Source organism: Canis lupus, chromosome 28 (assembly GCF_003254725.2).
Source record: "Canis lupus dingo isolate Sandy chromosome 28, ASM325472v2, whole genome shotgun sequence".
NCBI classification, from domain to species: Eukaryota; Metazoa; Chordata; class Mammalia; order Carnivora; family Canidae; genus Canis; species Canis lupus.
The window spans coordinates 35,901,909-35,917,072 of NC_064270.1; the positions used below are offsets into that span (position 1 = coordinate 35,901,909).

At 50.2% G+C, this 15,164-nt stretch overlaps 1 protein-coding gene across 16 annotated transcripts in view; it reads right to left on the reverse strand.

Annotated features, from left to right (window-relative positions):
* The window catches only part of C28H10orf90 (chromosome 28 C10orf90 homolog), a 214,997-nt gene extending 201,700 nt beyond the window's left edge, over nucleotides 1-13,297 (reverse strand). For 3 of the 16 annotated variants that reach the window (XR_007406745.1, XM_035707819.2, XM_049103203.1), the window contains exon 1: nucleotides 3,946-4,722. Coding sequence is in view for 8 of the 16 variants with exons in the window: in XM_035707819.2 (XP_035563712.1) it covers nucleotides 3,946-4,185 (240 nt within the window). In the remaining 8 variants the exon portion in view is untranslated. Of the gene's footprint in view, nucleotides 1-3,945; nucleotides 4,744-13,254 lie in introns of those variants that run through there. The other 13 variants (XR_007406743.1, XM_049103202.1, XR_007406752.1 and 10 more) reach the window with 12 other exon arrangements.
* Between the last annotated feature and the right edge of the window lie 1,867 nt (nucleotides 13,298-15,164).

The window sequence follows — 15,164 nt, forward strand, 5'->3', positions numbered from 1 at the left end:
TGCTGTTGGTGGTGGAAGACAGCCCTGGACACAGCAGTATATCTAGCAGCATCCCTGGCCCCTCCTCAGTAGGTACCAGTAGCATCTTCCCCACGCTGTGACAACCAAAGTGTCTCCAGGCTTTACCAAATATAGCCTGGGGACAAAATCATCACTTATTGAGGACAAATCCCCTAGATTAAAGTGTGCGGAAAAGTCAGCCTCACAAGGATCAGACCATTTGCAGGTAATTTCACCTCACACGGGAACAAAGTTCAATCCTCTTTAAAGGAATACAACACAACCCCACACACCTGCCCTGGGTCACAATGGCCTTGGCTGGGCTATGAGCATATGTCAGTGTTAAAAGTTCACCATAAGGAAATAACCCAAATGGTCCATCAACAGATGAACAGACTTTTTTTTAATGTAGTATATACATGCAATGGAATATTATTCAGGCTTAAAAAATGAGAAATTCCTACACTTGTGACAACATGGGAGAAACCAGAGGATTTTACATTCAGGGAAATAAGTCCATCACAGAAGGACAAATGCCACATGATTCCACTTATATGAGGCATCTAAACCAAACTCGTAGAAGCCAAAAATAGAATGGTGGTTGCCAGGGACTGGGGAAGGGGAAACAGGAAGCTGTTGCTCAGTGGGTGTAAAGCTTACATGATAGATTAGTGAGTCCAGAGCTCTGCCGTACAACACGAGTGCCTATAGTTAACAACATGGAGTTAACACCCTTTAAAATACAGTAAGAGAACACATCTCATGTTAAGCGTCCTTACCAACAAAAAACAAACAAACAAACAAACAAACAAACAAAAAAGTCACATGCACAAGAAAATAGGAAATGTTTAGAGGTGATGGATACGTTTAGAACCTTGATTGTGGTGATTGATGGCTGTCATGGGTGTGTGCCTATGTCCAAACTCATCAAAATTTATACTTTAAATGTGTGCAATCTTTGCATGTCAAAAAAAATTTAAAAATAACAGTTTGCCATGATTCTTGCAGTCAGCCAGAATTGAGCATCACTGCCAAATCCAAAAGAAAAAAAAAAAGGATGAGTAGGAAGGAGAGATAGAAATAATAGAAGTTTTAGGAAATCTTAAAAAGCATAGCCACAAGGCGATTACCACATACAGAAATTTTCTCTGGCTCATCTAATGATTAAATGTATTAGAAACTGTCACCCAAGAGAAGACGGATGGATGAGACTTGACTTGCATGCCCCAGCCTGTGCCTATAAGCAGAAAGTTCTCAACAATCAATTAGGAGATGCTAGCTCATATCCATACTCTAGGAGATGCAAGCACATCTCTGAATTCCACGTGGTTCCCCTCAAGTGGAAACCATCCCTGCTCTGCTTCTGTAAGGACTCTCGGGATGTGGCCATGTTTGCAGTGTGATCAGTGGCTAGGACTCAAGCGCAGGTCCGTCCCATTACTTGGTTCTGGCTATTTTTAAGTCTGAAGTCTATCAGATATCTAGGCAGGGAGAGAAAGGCCCTTAGCACACTGTGTTTTTAATAGTTTGGAGCATTTTGGAATCAGCAGGGATCAAGGCATTGCAAACCCCTCGCCACCATCTATTTCCCATCCTACTTACATTTCAGACAAACAGGTCAGCTGTACATTCCTATTAAAAGGCAGTTTAAGTAAGGGAACAAGTGTGGCTGGACCACCCCTGGGACAGAGTTGGGCTGAGCCACTGCTTATCTCAGATGAGAGGCAGCCTCTTCAGGCATTAACACAGCCCAGGACAAAGACAACAGTTTTAGAGAAATGCCAGTTTTAGACATTCAACTCCACTGGAGTGGATTTGTAGGTCCTCATGGGAGGGACTTGAAATGCATAAGGTTTTTACAGAAACAAAATTTCCAAAACTCACTTTTACTGGAGAATCAGCTAGTTTCTTTAACTTAGCACCTCTGTGCACTGAGCATTCATTTCAGTGACCCTGTTCATTTCTCACCCCATCAGGTACTTTGTGGTCACAGCCCAGGCAGGTTAACCCATGGCCTTGGAGCTGGCGAGAGAGAAGGGGTCACTGGGGCCAAGTCTAACAGGGCCCCAAGGCTGTTAATTGGGCTCTATCATCAGTTCAGCTTGGAAACTGAGCAAGGAAGTTGACTCCTTCCTGGAATTCCTAATTTAAACAGCGCTGACATGCCCCAGTGGGAATAATATGAATAGTTCAATGGATATGGAATATTTTAAATTCTGACATGTTTGCCTCTATAAGGGCAGAGCTCAGAAGTAAGAGGGAAAGGAGGCAAGGATCCGATGTTGGGTTTCAAACCTGACCTGCCCCTGAGCAAAGTGGGCCCTGCCTAGACCACTTCCCAAATCACAGACATGGTGAGGTCCGTCCAGCTGGGGGCCTGATGGCTATGGGAGGGCCTCAGACTCATTTTCACATAAGAATCAAGACTCCAGGTTACTGCCAGGTGGCAGGCATACAACCTCCACTTGTTGACTGTAACTGGTAATTGGGGGTGGGAGGTGTGGGGGACACAAAGCAGCAGCTGTGACTGTCAGCACGCTTAAAGCTTTTTACAATCTCCTGCAAAGATGTACTTCTCCACATTGTCGCCTTGAGTGTCGCTATAGGGAGAAATGAAGTTTTATTCATAAAAAAAAAAAAAAAAAGAAAAAAACAGGACACCAGAGCTGCTCTCTGTCACTTAAGGCTTAAACTGGAGCCAAGAACACGTCTGCAAAATGCAAGATGGCATAATTCAACAAGTCTTTCTCTCTCTGGAGAATCGAAAAGTAACCTGAACTAAAATTATACAATGATAAAATTCTGTCTCCATCCAATTAATTACTTGTGAATAATAATATCTCTGGTTTCCTTCAATTATATTCTAATTGCACACCTTTTGCTCTGGTTGATTGGACAATGAACTAATGAACAACTATTACTGAATTTAATTAACGCCATTATTTCTGAGGCCTCTATATCTCTGTTGTGAACATGGAAATTCACAATCCCAGGGCTGCAACTGGAAGAAGCCAGCCTTGAACCCTGCAGAACAGGTTCTGGCATTGCCCTGAAATGAGGAAGCCCGGAGTGGGGAACAAAAGATGTGGGGTCTTTGCCAGCATTCAGGGCGAAGGCCCTCCTAACAACGGGCATCAACATTCGGAAAGGTTCCCATTTCAAAAACACTGATAATTTACCTGTTACCTTTATCAAAAGAGATAGGTAAGTGAGCTATAGAGGAGTCAATTACGACGACATTCATAATTTATTACATGTACAGTAACGAGCGGGTCGGATTTCATGTGTGTTTACTCTCTGAAAGATAACTGCTCGTGCCTCACACCAGTTGCAGAATGCAAATATGTCTGAGGGATGTGTTTATCTCACTTTGACATTCTAAACTCCAAAATTCTCTTTTTCTCCTCCCCCCCATCACCCTCCCCCCAAAAAAAGTCGCTTCTGTTTAAAAATTAGGACTCCCTCTCAAAGGAGCAAAAAGGCCACACTTCCGGGCCTGGCTTAAATCATGCAATTTTAACTCCAGCAAGGCAAGCCATAGATACTTTTTCTACATAAGGTGCCAGGAAACAAATGGGAATTTGTTTCTAAAGACGGATGATTACAAACGAACAGAGCTAGGGCTCTCTAACTGGCAGACACATCCTGCGGTTTCCAAACGCGGATACAAATGAGCTCGCTGGTCCCTACTAAGTGTTTGCAAATGCAGACGTGGGTCATGTGTAAAGGACACTCCTGCGATATGCTGCCCCCCGCCCCCTTCCCGTATCTCAAACACTGAAAGGAGAGGCGAAAACGTCTTTTCCCAGCTTGCCGGGGGAATCGTACAAATAAGGCGATTCATGTGATTAGACTAGTCAAAACACCTGCACCATCCGGCGAGGGGCGCCTCCAGCTTCTCCGCATCAGCGGTGCGCCCACCGCTCCCCCCAGCTCCAGCCGTACCTCATATCTGCCGGCCGCCCGCTCGGCCGTCTCCAGGCCTTGGTACATCTGGATGATGCAGACTTGGGCTCTTCTCTGGGCGGGGAACCAGTTACTCTTCACGAAATCCATGACCATCACATGGTTTCTCAAGCCCGTACTGAATGCTCTTATCTGAAAAGTCGGGTGCCCGGCCGTGTCCGAGTGGCGGGCGGCGCACCCCTCCTGATGGGTGTTTGTAGGAATTCCAGGGTGCCGCATGATACTCGGAATCTTGTGACTTCAGCTGGGGAGCCTGGCAGACACGATTTTCTTTGTCTGATCCAGGTATTGGGTGCGGCAGGAGAGCCTCGGGAAGGGCCCCAGTGGGGACGGTCCTGGTGCCCGGGCCCCAGCCGCAAAGGGGCCGGCCGCTCCGGGGTGACCTCTACGTGCCTTCAAAGCACGCTGGCCGCCTGCCGTCCCTCGTCTCCGGCGCCTCTACCTGTGTTCTCGGGTCACCCAAAGCCGTCTCTGGTTTCAAAGGCCCCCCCCTCTTTCCCGCTGTCCCCAGCCCTGCCGGGTGCAGCGAGGTTCCACGTGTCCTGCGGGTCGGGCCCCTCGAATCCCGACGGATTCTTGACTGTGCCGCGCAAAGGAGCCACGGGCGACCCCCGCTGCCTCTGCACAATCCCTGCCTTTTCTCCCCAGGAAGGAAAGGATCGAGCGCAGGCTCCTGCCGACACGGAGAGTGACCTCAGCCCCGGGCAGATAAGAAACACATTCAAGAGAGGAAGAGGGCCCGGCGCAGAGGAGTGACGATGCAGCAGGCGATGGAAAGCCCGCTCTGTTAGGAAGCGCTGTGTCCCTGGCGGGCGGGGACAGCGTAGTGACGGCTCTGGGCCAGAGCCAGGCAAAGTCCCGCCACCAGCCTGAGCCTGGGTCTCCCATGAGGACAACTGGAATCACCAACTCACAGGGACACCAGGGGAGTGAGACAGTGAGGAAAGAGAGACGTGTCGCACGGTCACCTGGGCATCATTTCCAAGGCCTTGGTACATGGTTGCGTGGTTGCGTGTCTTCTGCCCAAGTTACGTGGCACAGTTCTCTAACCAGTGACATAGTGGAGATTCGCACGATGCTGAGAATCACTGGCTTGTGAATCGTGTGGAAATGCAGGTGCATGACGTACGCCTACTCATTTCATTTCACGTTTTGGTACCATTTCTGTTAAGCCAGTAATTTAGAAGGTGGAAATTACCAGACTTAGATCAAGGGTTGGGCCAGGAGAGAGCTGATGACGGGCACGGCGGCCGTCTTCCGAGTCCTCACACAGCTCTCTCCTCTGCGGGCGACTCCCTCTCGGCTTTCAGCACAGATGCCCCCTGAACAATCCTCCGGCCCCACTCGAAGGCTCGGGCGGGATGGGGGACCGGGGGGGGGGGGGAGTGGGGAGAGGCTAAATGAGCAAGTGACTCCAAATGCATTCCCCTGGCCCAGAACCAGACCCCCTCCTGCTAGAGGCGGCGGCTGGCCAGGACCTGGACTGGAAATGTTGAACTCCCACCTTTTGAGGCAACGGGAATGTTGAAGCTGAGAACGAAAACAAAGGAGAGGGAAAGAGCTCAGAGAAAATTTAGGCCGATGTTCTCATTTGACTGTTAAGACATGAGACTCATAGTCATTCACTGTGATCCGCACCGTGAAGCGGGGTTGACTGTCCCTTAAGCAGAACACTGTCCGTTCTCCCCGTGGTCCTCCCCAGGATGTCAATGAAGTTGTCAGGACCCAGCTGATGGCAGCATGGTTCCCACAGGAAGGGCGACACACCAAGATCCAAGCCTGAGAGCCAGGCTGGATGCTCCCCAGTGAGTTACACCATGGGGCGCCATCTGAAATTTGGAAGCTCTTTGATCAAGACAGCCGGGAGAGAAATTTGAGCAATAAAGAAATAAAATTAAACAAGGACAGAAAGGGAAGAGGGCATTTGCTTGGCTCTTTGGGTGCGTGAACACTATTCCCTATATCCAGTCACCATTGAACCAGCTCCTACTGATGCCTATCTGTCCTCATCCAGCAGTGGCAAGAGGGAAGGGAAGGGAAGGGAAGGGAAGGGAAGGGAAGGGAAGGGAAGGGAAGGGAAGGGAAGGGAGGGGAAGGGAGGGGAAGGGAGGGGAAGGGAGGGGAAGGGAGGGGAAGGGAGGGGAAGGGAGGGGAAGGGAGGGGAAGGGAGGGGAAGGGAGGGGAAGGGAGGGGAAGGGAAGGGTGATCTGTGGAGACTCCAAAGATCACCAAGGCTGTAGGTGGCTCTTCCCTCTGCCAAGGTCATAGGCAGATCTGGGCTTCCACCAGCTTCTGCAGCCGCAAGAGAAAGCACTAGTGTGACCTTGCATAGGTCTTCAGAATTCTCAGCCCTGGAAGGAAACCTCAGCACTGTCAGATCCAATCCCTCATCACCCGGAGCAAGAAGCAGAGGCCCAGGGGGAAGGAAAGAGCACAGCCGGGGGATGGACCCCCCAAAGTAGCATGTGATTACAGACAAGCCCCCTCCCATCAGCCTTCCGTTCCTTTGTCACCAAGCCCCTGGCTGCTCCATGTGGGGCCTGTCGATCCAGGTTACACAGGGACAGTGTGGAGGGCAGCTCCCCGCCCAGGGGAGGCCTCCCCAGGAAAGGCAGCAGACCCTCTGCAGATGGAGGCCTCCTCCTGCCTGAGCCACTGAGGAGGGGCTTGGGGGGGCTCACACCCCCTGTCCAGCCTTGGATCCAGTGCTCCTCATTCTCATCAGGGCCACCCCTGCCACCAGTCTAACCAGAAGCCCCTGCTCCCTCGGGCACTCACAGCAATGGCTCTTACAACCTCGGTGAACTGCAGACCACCCTCTGCCTCACCGTCCCCACCTGTTTCAGAGGATAACACCAGTACCTTCCTCCTTTGGGCTTCTGTGGATCTGGAAAAAACTGGAACACGTAAAGCACTTGGGCCAGCCTGGCACTGGGCACGTGCTCGACAATCACCAGCCGCGGTCGCCTAGAAAGGACAAGCACTCTCAGAGTGGTAAACTCCTGGACACGTTATTTTAATAAGGCAGGAACTCTGTTCAGGGGGAAGAGGAACTGAACTGGACACTGTGAGACCTGAATTCCAGGACTCCGTCCACCACGCAGTGCTGCCCAGAACGGGGTGGGGGGTTGATTCACTCAAGCGCATTTGTAAAGTATATATTTTTTAAACCTATTCAAATGCAAGTTTTTAATGTCAGATACAACAAAAACAAAACACCCAGTGGAAGGAGGAGTACTGGGACGCCGGGGTGGCTCAGCAGTTAAGCAACTGCCTTCAGTCCAGGGCGTGATCCTGGGGTCCCGGGATCGAGTCCCACATGGGGCTCCCTGCATGGAGCCTGCTTCTCCCTCTGCTTGTGTCTCTGCCTCTCTCTGGGTCTCTCATGAATAAATAAATAAAATCTTAAAAAAAAAAAAAAAAAGGAAGGAGGAGTACCAGGCACAAACCCACATCAAGCTAATTCTCACCCAGAGACAGAAAGCCAGTCACATCTACCACCACAAGAGAGTGGCATGGGACTGTGTGATGCCATCGCGTGGGCCCGTATTGGCCCAGGACACTGAACACTGTCCTGTGAACTCTCCCATCAACCTCCACCCCATGGGAGCTGGCCTTTTTTTTTTTTTTCTAAGATTTTATTTATTTATTTGAGAGAGCGAGAGCGAGAAAGAGCACAAGCAGGAGGAGCAGCAGAGGGAGAGGGAGAAGCAGACTCCCCACTGAGCAGGGAGCCCAATGCAGGACTCGAGCCCAGGACCCCAGGATCATGACGTGAGCCAAAGGCAGACGCCTCACCGACTGAGCCCCCCAGGGGCCCCTGGCCTGTCTTATAAGGACAGCTGACCTCAGTTGGCTCGCTCAGGGGTGTGCATCCAGCCAGAACAGAGCCAGTCACAGTCCGTCCTGGAGAATCCTGGGTCCTGGAACAGAGCAAGCAAGGGGGCGGATGCCACAAGACGGCACACACCGGGTGTGGTGGGTGGAGGCGGCAACAGCCACTGAGAGAGCCAAAGGCCAGAAACCGGGAGCATCCTGATGGCCCTGGAGCCCTGGTTCCTGCCCGCCCGTGGGTTCCAAGTGAGACTCTAGATCTTTATACTACTTTCTCCCTTAGGCTTAAGCTATTCAAATTGAGTTTCTGTCACTTGCAACCAACGGAGTTTGGACCGAGTCTCTGAAAATTGATTCATTCATTAAACGAGCACGTGCAAAGCACTTGTGTGTGCCAGGCATTGCCAGCACCAGTGACACACAGACGAAACTCACACTGTTCTCACGAGGAGTTCACTGCTCAGCAGAGGCACAGACGCCTGGACAGGGAGCTCCTCACAGCCCGGGAGTGCTTTTTTTTTTTTTTTTTTTTTTTTAAGATACTACAAATTCCTCACCTCCATTTTTTTTTAATGATTTTATTTATTTATTTATTCATGAGAGACACACAGAGAGAGAGAGAGAGAGAGAGAGGCAGAGACACAGGCAGAGGGAGAAGCAGGCTCCATGCTGGGAGCCCGATGTGGGACTCGATCCTGGGACCCCAGGATCACGCCCTGGGTCAAAGGCAGATGCTAAACCACTGAGCCACCCAGGGATCCCCCTCCCCGGGAGTGCTTTCCACGAGGGAGACTTGCACCACACTGGTGCGGACCTCAAGAAAAGACCTGATACAGACCTTGTATAAGAAAAGATAGGGCACGGAGTCTTGAAGGATTAGACATGTGCTGCTACACACACACACACACACACCTGTGGGTGGACAAAAGTCACCTGAAGGGTGTCACATTTCACCTTCTGTCCCCACATTTTATCATTAAGCTCATGGCCAAAAATGGGGAAGCACTGAATGAAACCCCATTTGCTACAAATAATCCCCACTCTACGGAAAACACCTTTCCGAATCCTTTGCTGTTTTATTTTTTTCTTCTTAAACCAAAGAACTCAGTCACCTATAAAAGTTAGCTCTCTGACCTTATTAATGTCCTGCAGAAATTCTATTTAATTTCCCTAAATGGGTCCCTAGGGTGACTAAAACTGTAACATTGTTAGCAATTGCCATCCAACGACACCAAATCAACACCAACAAGGCCTGAATGTGTTTAGCGTTGAAATATATGGGAAATTAATCTCTTATTTCTCCCCTGCCCCCGATACAACACGCAGGGCTGCATAGGATGCGCGGCGAAGTATTTAAATAATGAATTATTCAAAAAGAAAAGGAACTGCAGGTACCTGATGCCAGAAATTCATGCCTGTGAATTCTTAATCTGTTCTCCAATGGGATTAGCATTTACGACTATGAAAAATGTCCTAATTATGCAGAGTTTCAGAGTTGATTTTCTGCAGGGCCCCGCGCAGATCTAAAAAGCATTAGGCAACAATAAAACCAAATGACTATGAATTTCTGAATTCATAATTTGTTTTTCCTTTCGGGGTGGAGGGGGAATGGCATTTTTATTTATGGGCGCCTCACTCATCAGGTGGGAGCTGAAGTTTTCTCTCTCCTCAAAGGCACCATGCTCGCTGTACGTGCATCCAAACCGTCATGGGTGGAATTCACAGTCGCACGTAGGACCAATGCAGTGTGTGTCTCCTCCTCTCTCTTCCCACCTGCTGAGGTTTGAGGCCAAAACAGAGGGCTGGGAATGGCTGATTGTGGGATCCTGTGCCTTTTAACCCAGTTAGGAAGAGGATGCAAGTTAGCTCCCGAATGCCGTTGCCTTGAAGCCACTCAGCCGCGCTGGGCTCTAGCGCTGGTTACGGGATGGAAAGGGTGTCCTCATTTCACTAACTATTGGCTCCATGGGTGAATGAAGTGAAAAGGTATCGGCCCTCTTTTCTCATAGGCTCGCCTGTTCCTCGTCCATAAATGGAAAACTTTTTTTTCTCTGTCTTTAGACAATGTTGAAAACCTTGACAATGCCATCTGTCTGCCAGCGGTCCCAGGGACAAAACCAGGGAGAAAACTGAAGTCAGTGGCACAAACAATATTGCCAGTTCACCCACGAGGCTCATGTTCTTGTCCCTTGAGCAAGAGATGGGTAATCACTCACTCACCACCCACTGGGTGAGCTTCGGCTGTGTGGCAAGCGCTCCGATTACACATTCTAAGCCACTTCTAAAACAGAGCTAGGGACACCTGGGGGGCTCAGAGACTGAGCCTTTGGCTCAAGTGTGATCCTGGGGTCCCGGGATCGAGTCCCATGTCGGGCTCCCTGCAGGGAGCCCGCTTCCCCCTCTGCCTGTGTTTCTGCCTCTCTCTCTGTGTCTCTCACAAATAAATAAAATCTTAAAAAAAAAAAAAAAGGAAAACCAGAGCTAAGCCACCTTTGGGGAGAAATCACATATCCCTCCCTCACGCTCACTGACAGGAGTGCGTTATTTGAAGACAATGAATGGTATTTTCATATTTTCTCTCTAGGGTGTGAACAGATTTTGAATAAAGAAAATCAATGGCTTTGTTAGACACTATGCTGGATTTTAAAGCAATATTTTGACAAGCAAGAGTTGGGGGTGAAAGATTAGGTTGAAATTTTAAGGAAAACAGCAAACTCAATTTGCTATTTACATCCTGGGGCAATTTTACCCGAAACGAAAGCCTGGAGTGTGGGCCACCCGTCACCGCCCTCCTCCCGCGGGAAATGAAGGCAGGTGGGGCTGGGGCAGCAAACGGCGAGGTCTACTGCTATAGCCCGAGCACTCGCACTCTGCTTTCTCCAGGTGTTCTACTCGCAAATGTATTCACTGTTACTCTTGGCCAGGCTTCCTTCCTTGCATGAGTTAAATTTTCAATGAAAGTGTTGAAAACTGGGATGTCTTGGTGGCTCAGCAGTTGAGCATCTGCCTTTGGCTCGGGACATGATCCTGGAGTCCCGGGATCGAATCCCACGTCGGGCTCCCTGCATGGAGCCTGCTTCTCCCTCTGCCTATGTCTCTGCCTCTCTCTCTCTCTCTGTGTCTCTCATGAATAAATGAATAAAATCTTTTTTAAAAAAGTGTTGAAAACTTCCTGAAATGCAGTATTTATCAGTAAAATAACCAGAGCTCCCCGGAAAACCCCAAGACTAGTGCCCACCAATAGAATAGCCTCCGCCGACTCCCCAGGTCTACCCGGCGCAGATCCCTCCCTGCCACTGGGGCAGCAGGCAGGCGGCTGCTTGGGTGGCACCCAGACTGTCTCCCTGAATGCAGAGTGGCAGGCACCTGCGGGAATGAGGCCCGGATGGCATTTATGGGAAGAGAATGGCCCTCTACCTGCACACCCGCCCATCAGGCTCGTGTCCTGTGCTACGTGATCCTGTCCTGGGCAGAGGACGGGCTTCCTCTGAGCCCCCAGAGCACCCACTGACTTGGTAACCAGGTGACCCCCTCCCCACTGCGTGTGGCCAGTCGGGTTATCCTCAAACATGAAAACCAACAGCCAGGATGGGCAGATTACTGATTTCCCAAACATTATAAAAACTGGTTCTATTTCAATGATCTTTTGTGCATGTACGAGAGCATACACACACACACACACACACACACACACACACACACACACGAAGATGTGTAACATTCTGTGTGTTTCCTAAAAGTAAAATAGGCCCAGTACAATATACCTTTTGGGTCATTTCATATAAATATAAGAATTGTCTGGCCACCTTGCCTGTCCATCAATGCATATGAGGTCAGCAAACTCTGGTCTGTGAGTCAAATGTAGCCGGTGGGAAGTAGGCCCACCATGGCCTATGGGGGCTGGAGGCAGAGCCCAGAGGACAGGCCTGAGATGCACTTCATAAGGCTCCGTCAGCTGACCCATGATGGCACGTGAGTTGCCAGGGCTGGCCGGCCTCACGGTGCTCCTGGCCCAGCCTCTCCACCTTCCAGCTGCATTCACCCTGGGCTTTCACTCACCTCAGCTCCCGGGGTGCCCTTTTCAGGTTGGCTGCCGCCACAAGGGGTTTCCCAAACTCTGCTCTCAGGAGAACCCAGGCTGAGTCCAATACCAACTCGCCTATGGCACCCCCTCACTGCAGCCCAGATGGCTCAAGGATCTCTTCCTCGAGTGACCAGTCCCTCCCTTGACTTTCACCTCTAGTGCCCCAGACACTTTGGTGGTGGCCATTCTGCTGTCACTGGGACAAGTATCAGAATCTCCATTAGGTCCTTCTAAACCTCCAGCTCAGTATCCTGCTCATAACAGAATCCCAATAAATGTTACATGTAATAGCACAATAACAAATGAGCCACATATAGGAATAAGGGATAAATCTTGTGTATAAGGATACTACCAAGGGCCACGAATCAACCCTCATCACAGAACATTGAGTTAGCACCATTTAAAGCACCTGGTGTGACTCAGAAGTCCAGGACCTTCAAATACGCAGATCACAGGCTGCATCCCACGCTATAGGTTTTCCTCTGATTCCAACCTGTCTTCAAGGGCATGTAAGCTTGACAAAATATCACAAAGTGTTATTTTTAAACACATGCCAAAGGAGCACAGGGCCATCCCCTGTTGTATTGAAAAAACAGGTAAAGGGAAAGGGTAACTATGGCTGTTGTGTGGGCATCACTGTTGACTATCACCATTCGGCCATCACTGTTTGGACATCACTGGTGGGTACCAGCAAAAAAGAAAATGGACTGTCTAATGGTGAGCTCCCCTCCCACCGTTTCTCCAGAGCTTGCAAGCATGGGTACCTCGAGCCTTATCTGGGCCCATCCCCTACTATAAGGAGGGGCACAGTAAGTGTTCGTTGAATGGGTAAGTGCTCCACCGTTATAGGAGTCTCCTCACTGGGGCAATGGGTTTCTATTACCAGGTTTGGATAGAATGCAGCCGAGTGCACACCTCTTTGGAACAGGATTCCATTTCTGTGCTGCATTTGAAGGGATCTCACACCCTACTAGGAAACATACAAGGACACCTGAGTCATCTCCTCAGGGGTGCTCCCTCTCGATCACCTGGTGGGCCAACCTCCCCCAGCCACTGCTGGCAACTGTCTGAGCGGCCTCCGAGAGGCCTGAGCAGGCCGGGGCACAAAAGGATTGCAGCGCCCTCACTGGCAGGAGAGTGAAACCTGCCGGGGGAGTCTGTCCAGTATGCGTGTCCCGCACCCACCGTGCACCTTGCCCTCCTCCTGTGCCGGGGCACGCAGGCATGGGGCGAGGCCACCTGGCCGTGCAGATCCGCTCTCCACCCTCTCACCAGCCCCCAGGTTCTCGGCCCTGGGGCCCTTCACTCTAGACTGCTCTGCCCAGCCCGCCGTCGCCCCCCGCCACCTGTTCCACCAAAGGGAAACAGACCTCGGATTCCGCTTGTCCTCCCTGTGGGCCGACCACAAAGTGCTCCCTCCTTAAGTTTCCTGCACGCTTTCTCTCACCCGGCTCCGGTTTCCCTCTGGGCTCCTCACCCTGCAGTTAAAATTCAAATCGGATGACAGCCCTATTTTTTAAGCAAAGGAAAGAGCCTTCTATTGGGGAACCAGAATGAACCCAGAATACAGGCCCGGACCAGGCCAGCGCCCTTTTTGAAAAGAAGAAAACAGAAATTCTAAGAGCTTTGCTCTTTCACACGAAGAATTCACCCTGCCAGCCAATTAGAAGGGTGAAAATAGTTTTAAAAGCCACAGCCTGAATCCTCAGGAGTGGCAGCTCTCTTGGCATCCTGGCTGGAAAACGGGTAATTCGGCATCCAAGCCCAGGTCCCACTGGGTAGCTGCTGCAGCTTCCTGTTGACCACAGGGTCCAGGCTCTCCCGCCCCCACCCCCGCCTCACCCCTGGCTCCCTGGAGCCCACTGGAATTTCAATTGCCTCTTGCTTGCGTATTCACACCGTGGACACTTTTTGAGCACCTGACGCCCAGATGGCAGGCACAGCTCTTGGCATTGGAATACAGAGCCAAGCAGAACACAGTTCCTGACCTGCTGGTGGGAAGGGAAAGGAGTGAGACCACCGTGGAAAACTATATAGTGGAGCCTCAAAAAACTGAACATGCCTTCACCACGTGATCCCGCAGCTCCACTTCCGGGAATGCACCCAAAAGAATTAGAAGCAGGATCTCAAAGACGTCTTTGTGCACCCACAGTCACAGTGGCCTTGTTCACGAGGGCCGGAAAGCACAAATGACCCGGGTGTACTTTAACGGCTGAATGGATAAACAGAATGGGGGGGGGGAAGTATTACTCAGCCACAAAGAGGAATGAGGTTCTGACACGCGGGGCAGCCTGGATGAATCATGGAGACGTTTTGCCAAATGAAATAAGTCAGACACAAAACAAAACGCACGCTATGATTCCACTTAGCTGAGGTGCGTGCAATCGTCAAATTCATGGAGACAGAAGGTGGGATGGAGGGTCGCGGGGGGCTGGGGAGGCTGGCGAGGGGAGATGTTACTTCGTGGTTATGGACTTTCAGCTTTGCAGGATGAGATGAGTCCTGGAGATGGATGGAGGTGATGGCAGCCCAACGGTGGGAGCGTACTTACTGCTGCTGGTCTGTACACCTCAAAAGGGTTAAGATGGTACATTTTGTTACGTATATTTTACCACAACTAAAAACAATTTTACGGGCACCTAAGTGGCTCAGTCAGTTGAGCATCTGACTCTTGGTTTCAGCTCAAGTCGTGATCTCAGGGTTGTATGATCAAGCCCTGCGCCGGGCTCTGCACTCAGCCAGGAGTCTACATGAGATTCTCTCCCTCTAACTCTCCCTCCTCCCCTGCCCTTCCCCATTCACTCTCATGTGTGTGCTCTCTCTCTCCAATAAGGACATACATCTTTTTTTGAAATAATAATAATTTTTTTAAAAAAACATGGTCCCTGCTCTCAAAGCTCTTGATATCTGGTGGTTCTGGGACAGTGGTGTCTCCAAAGCTGGTCTAGGCACCTGTGCAGTTATTCTCTTGTCCACGGGGGGATGGAAGACAAGATGGCAACTTTATGTATGCTTGCTTTTAACTCGTCTTTTAAAAATATCTGTATAGAGCTGGTTCTATAAAGTATTATATTAGTACAATACAGTTCATGGTCATGCATTATAGACAAAAATTAGGCCTACCTCTGGAATGCCCTAAAAACTCCTTACTGGTGAGGATGATGGACTGGATGCTGTCTGGAGCCCGTTGTCTTAAAAAATGGCCCTTTGCACCTCTGCAGGACAAGTAGACCCTTCCCAGAATTGGAATCCTTTTTTCCTCAGGGCAGAATAGGGGTGG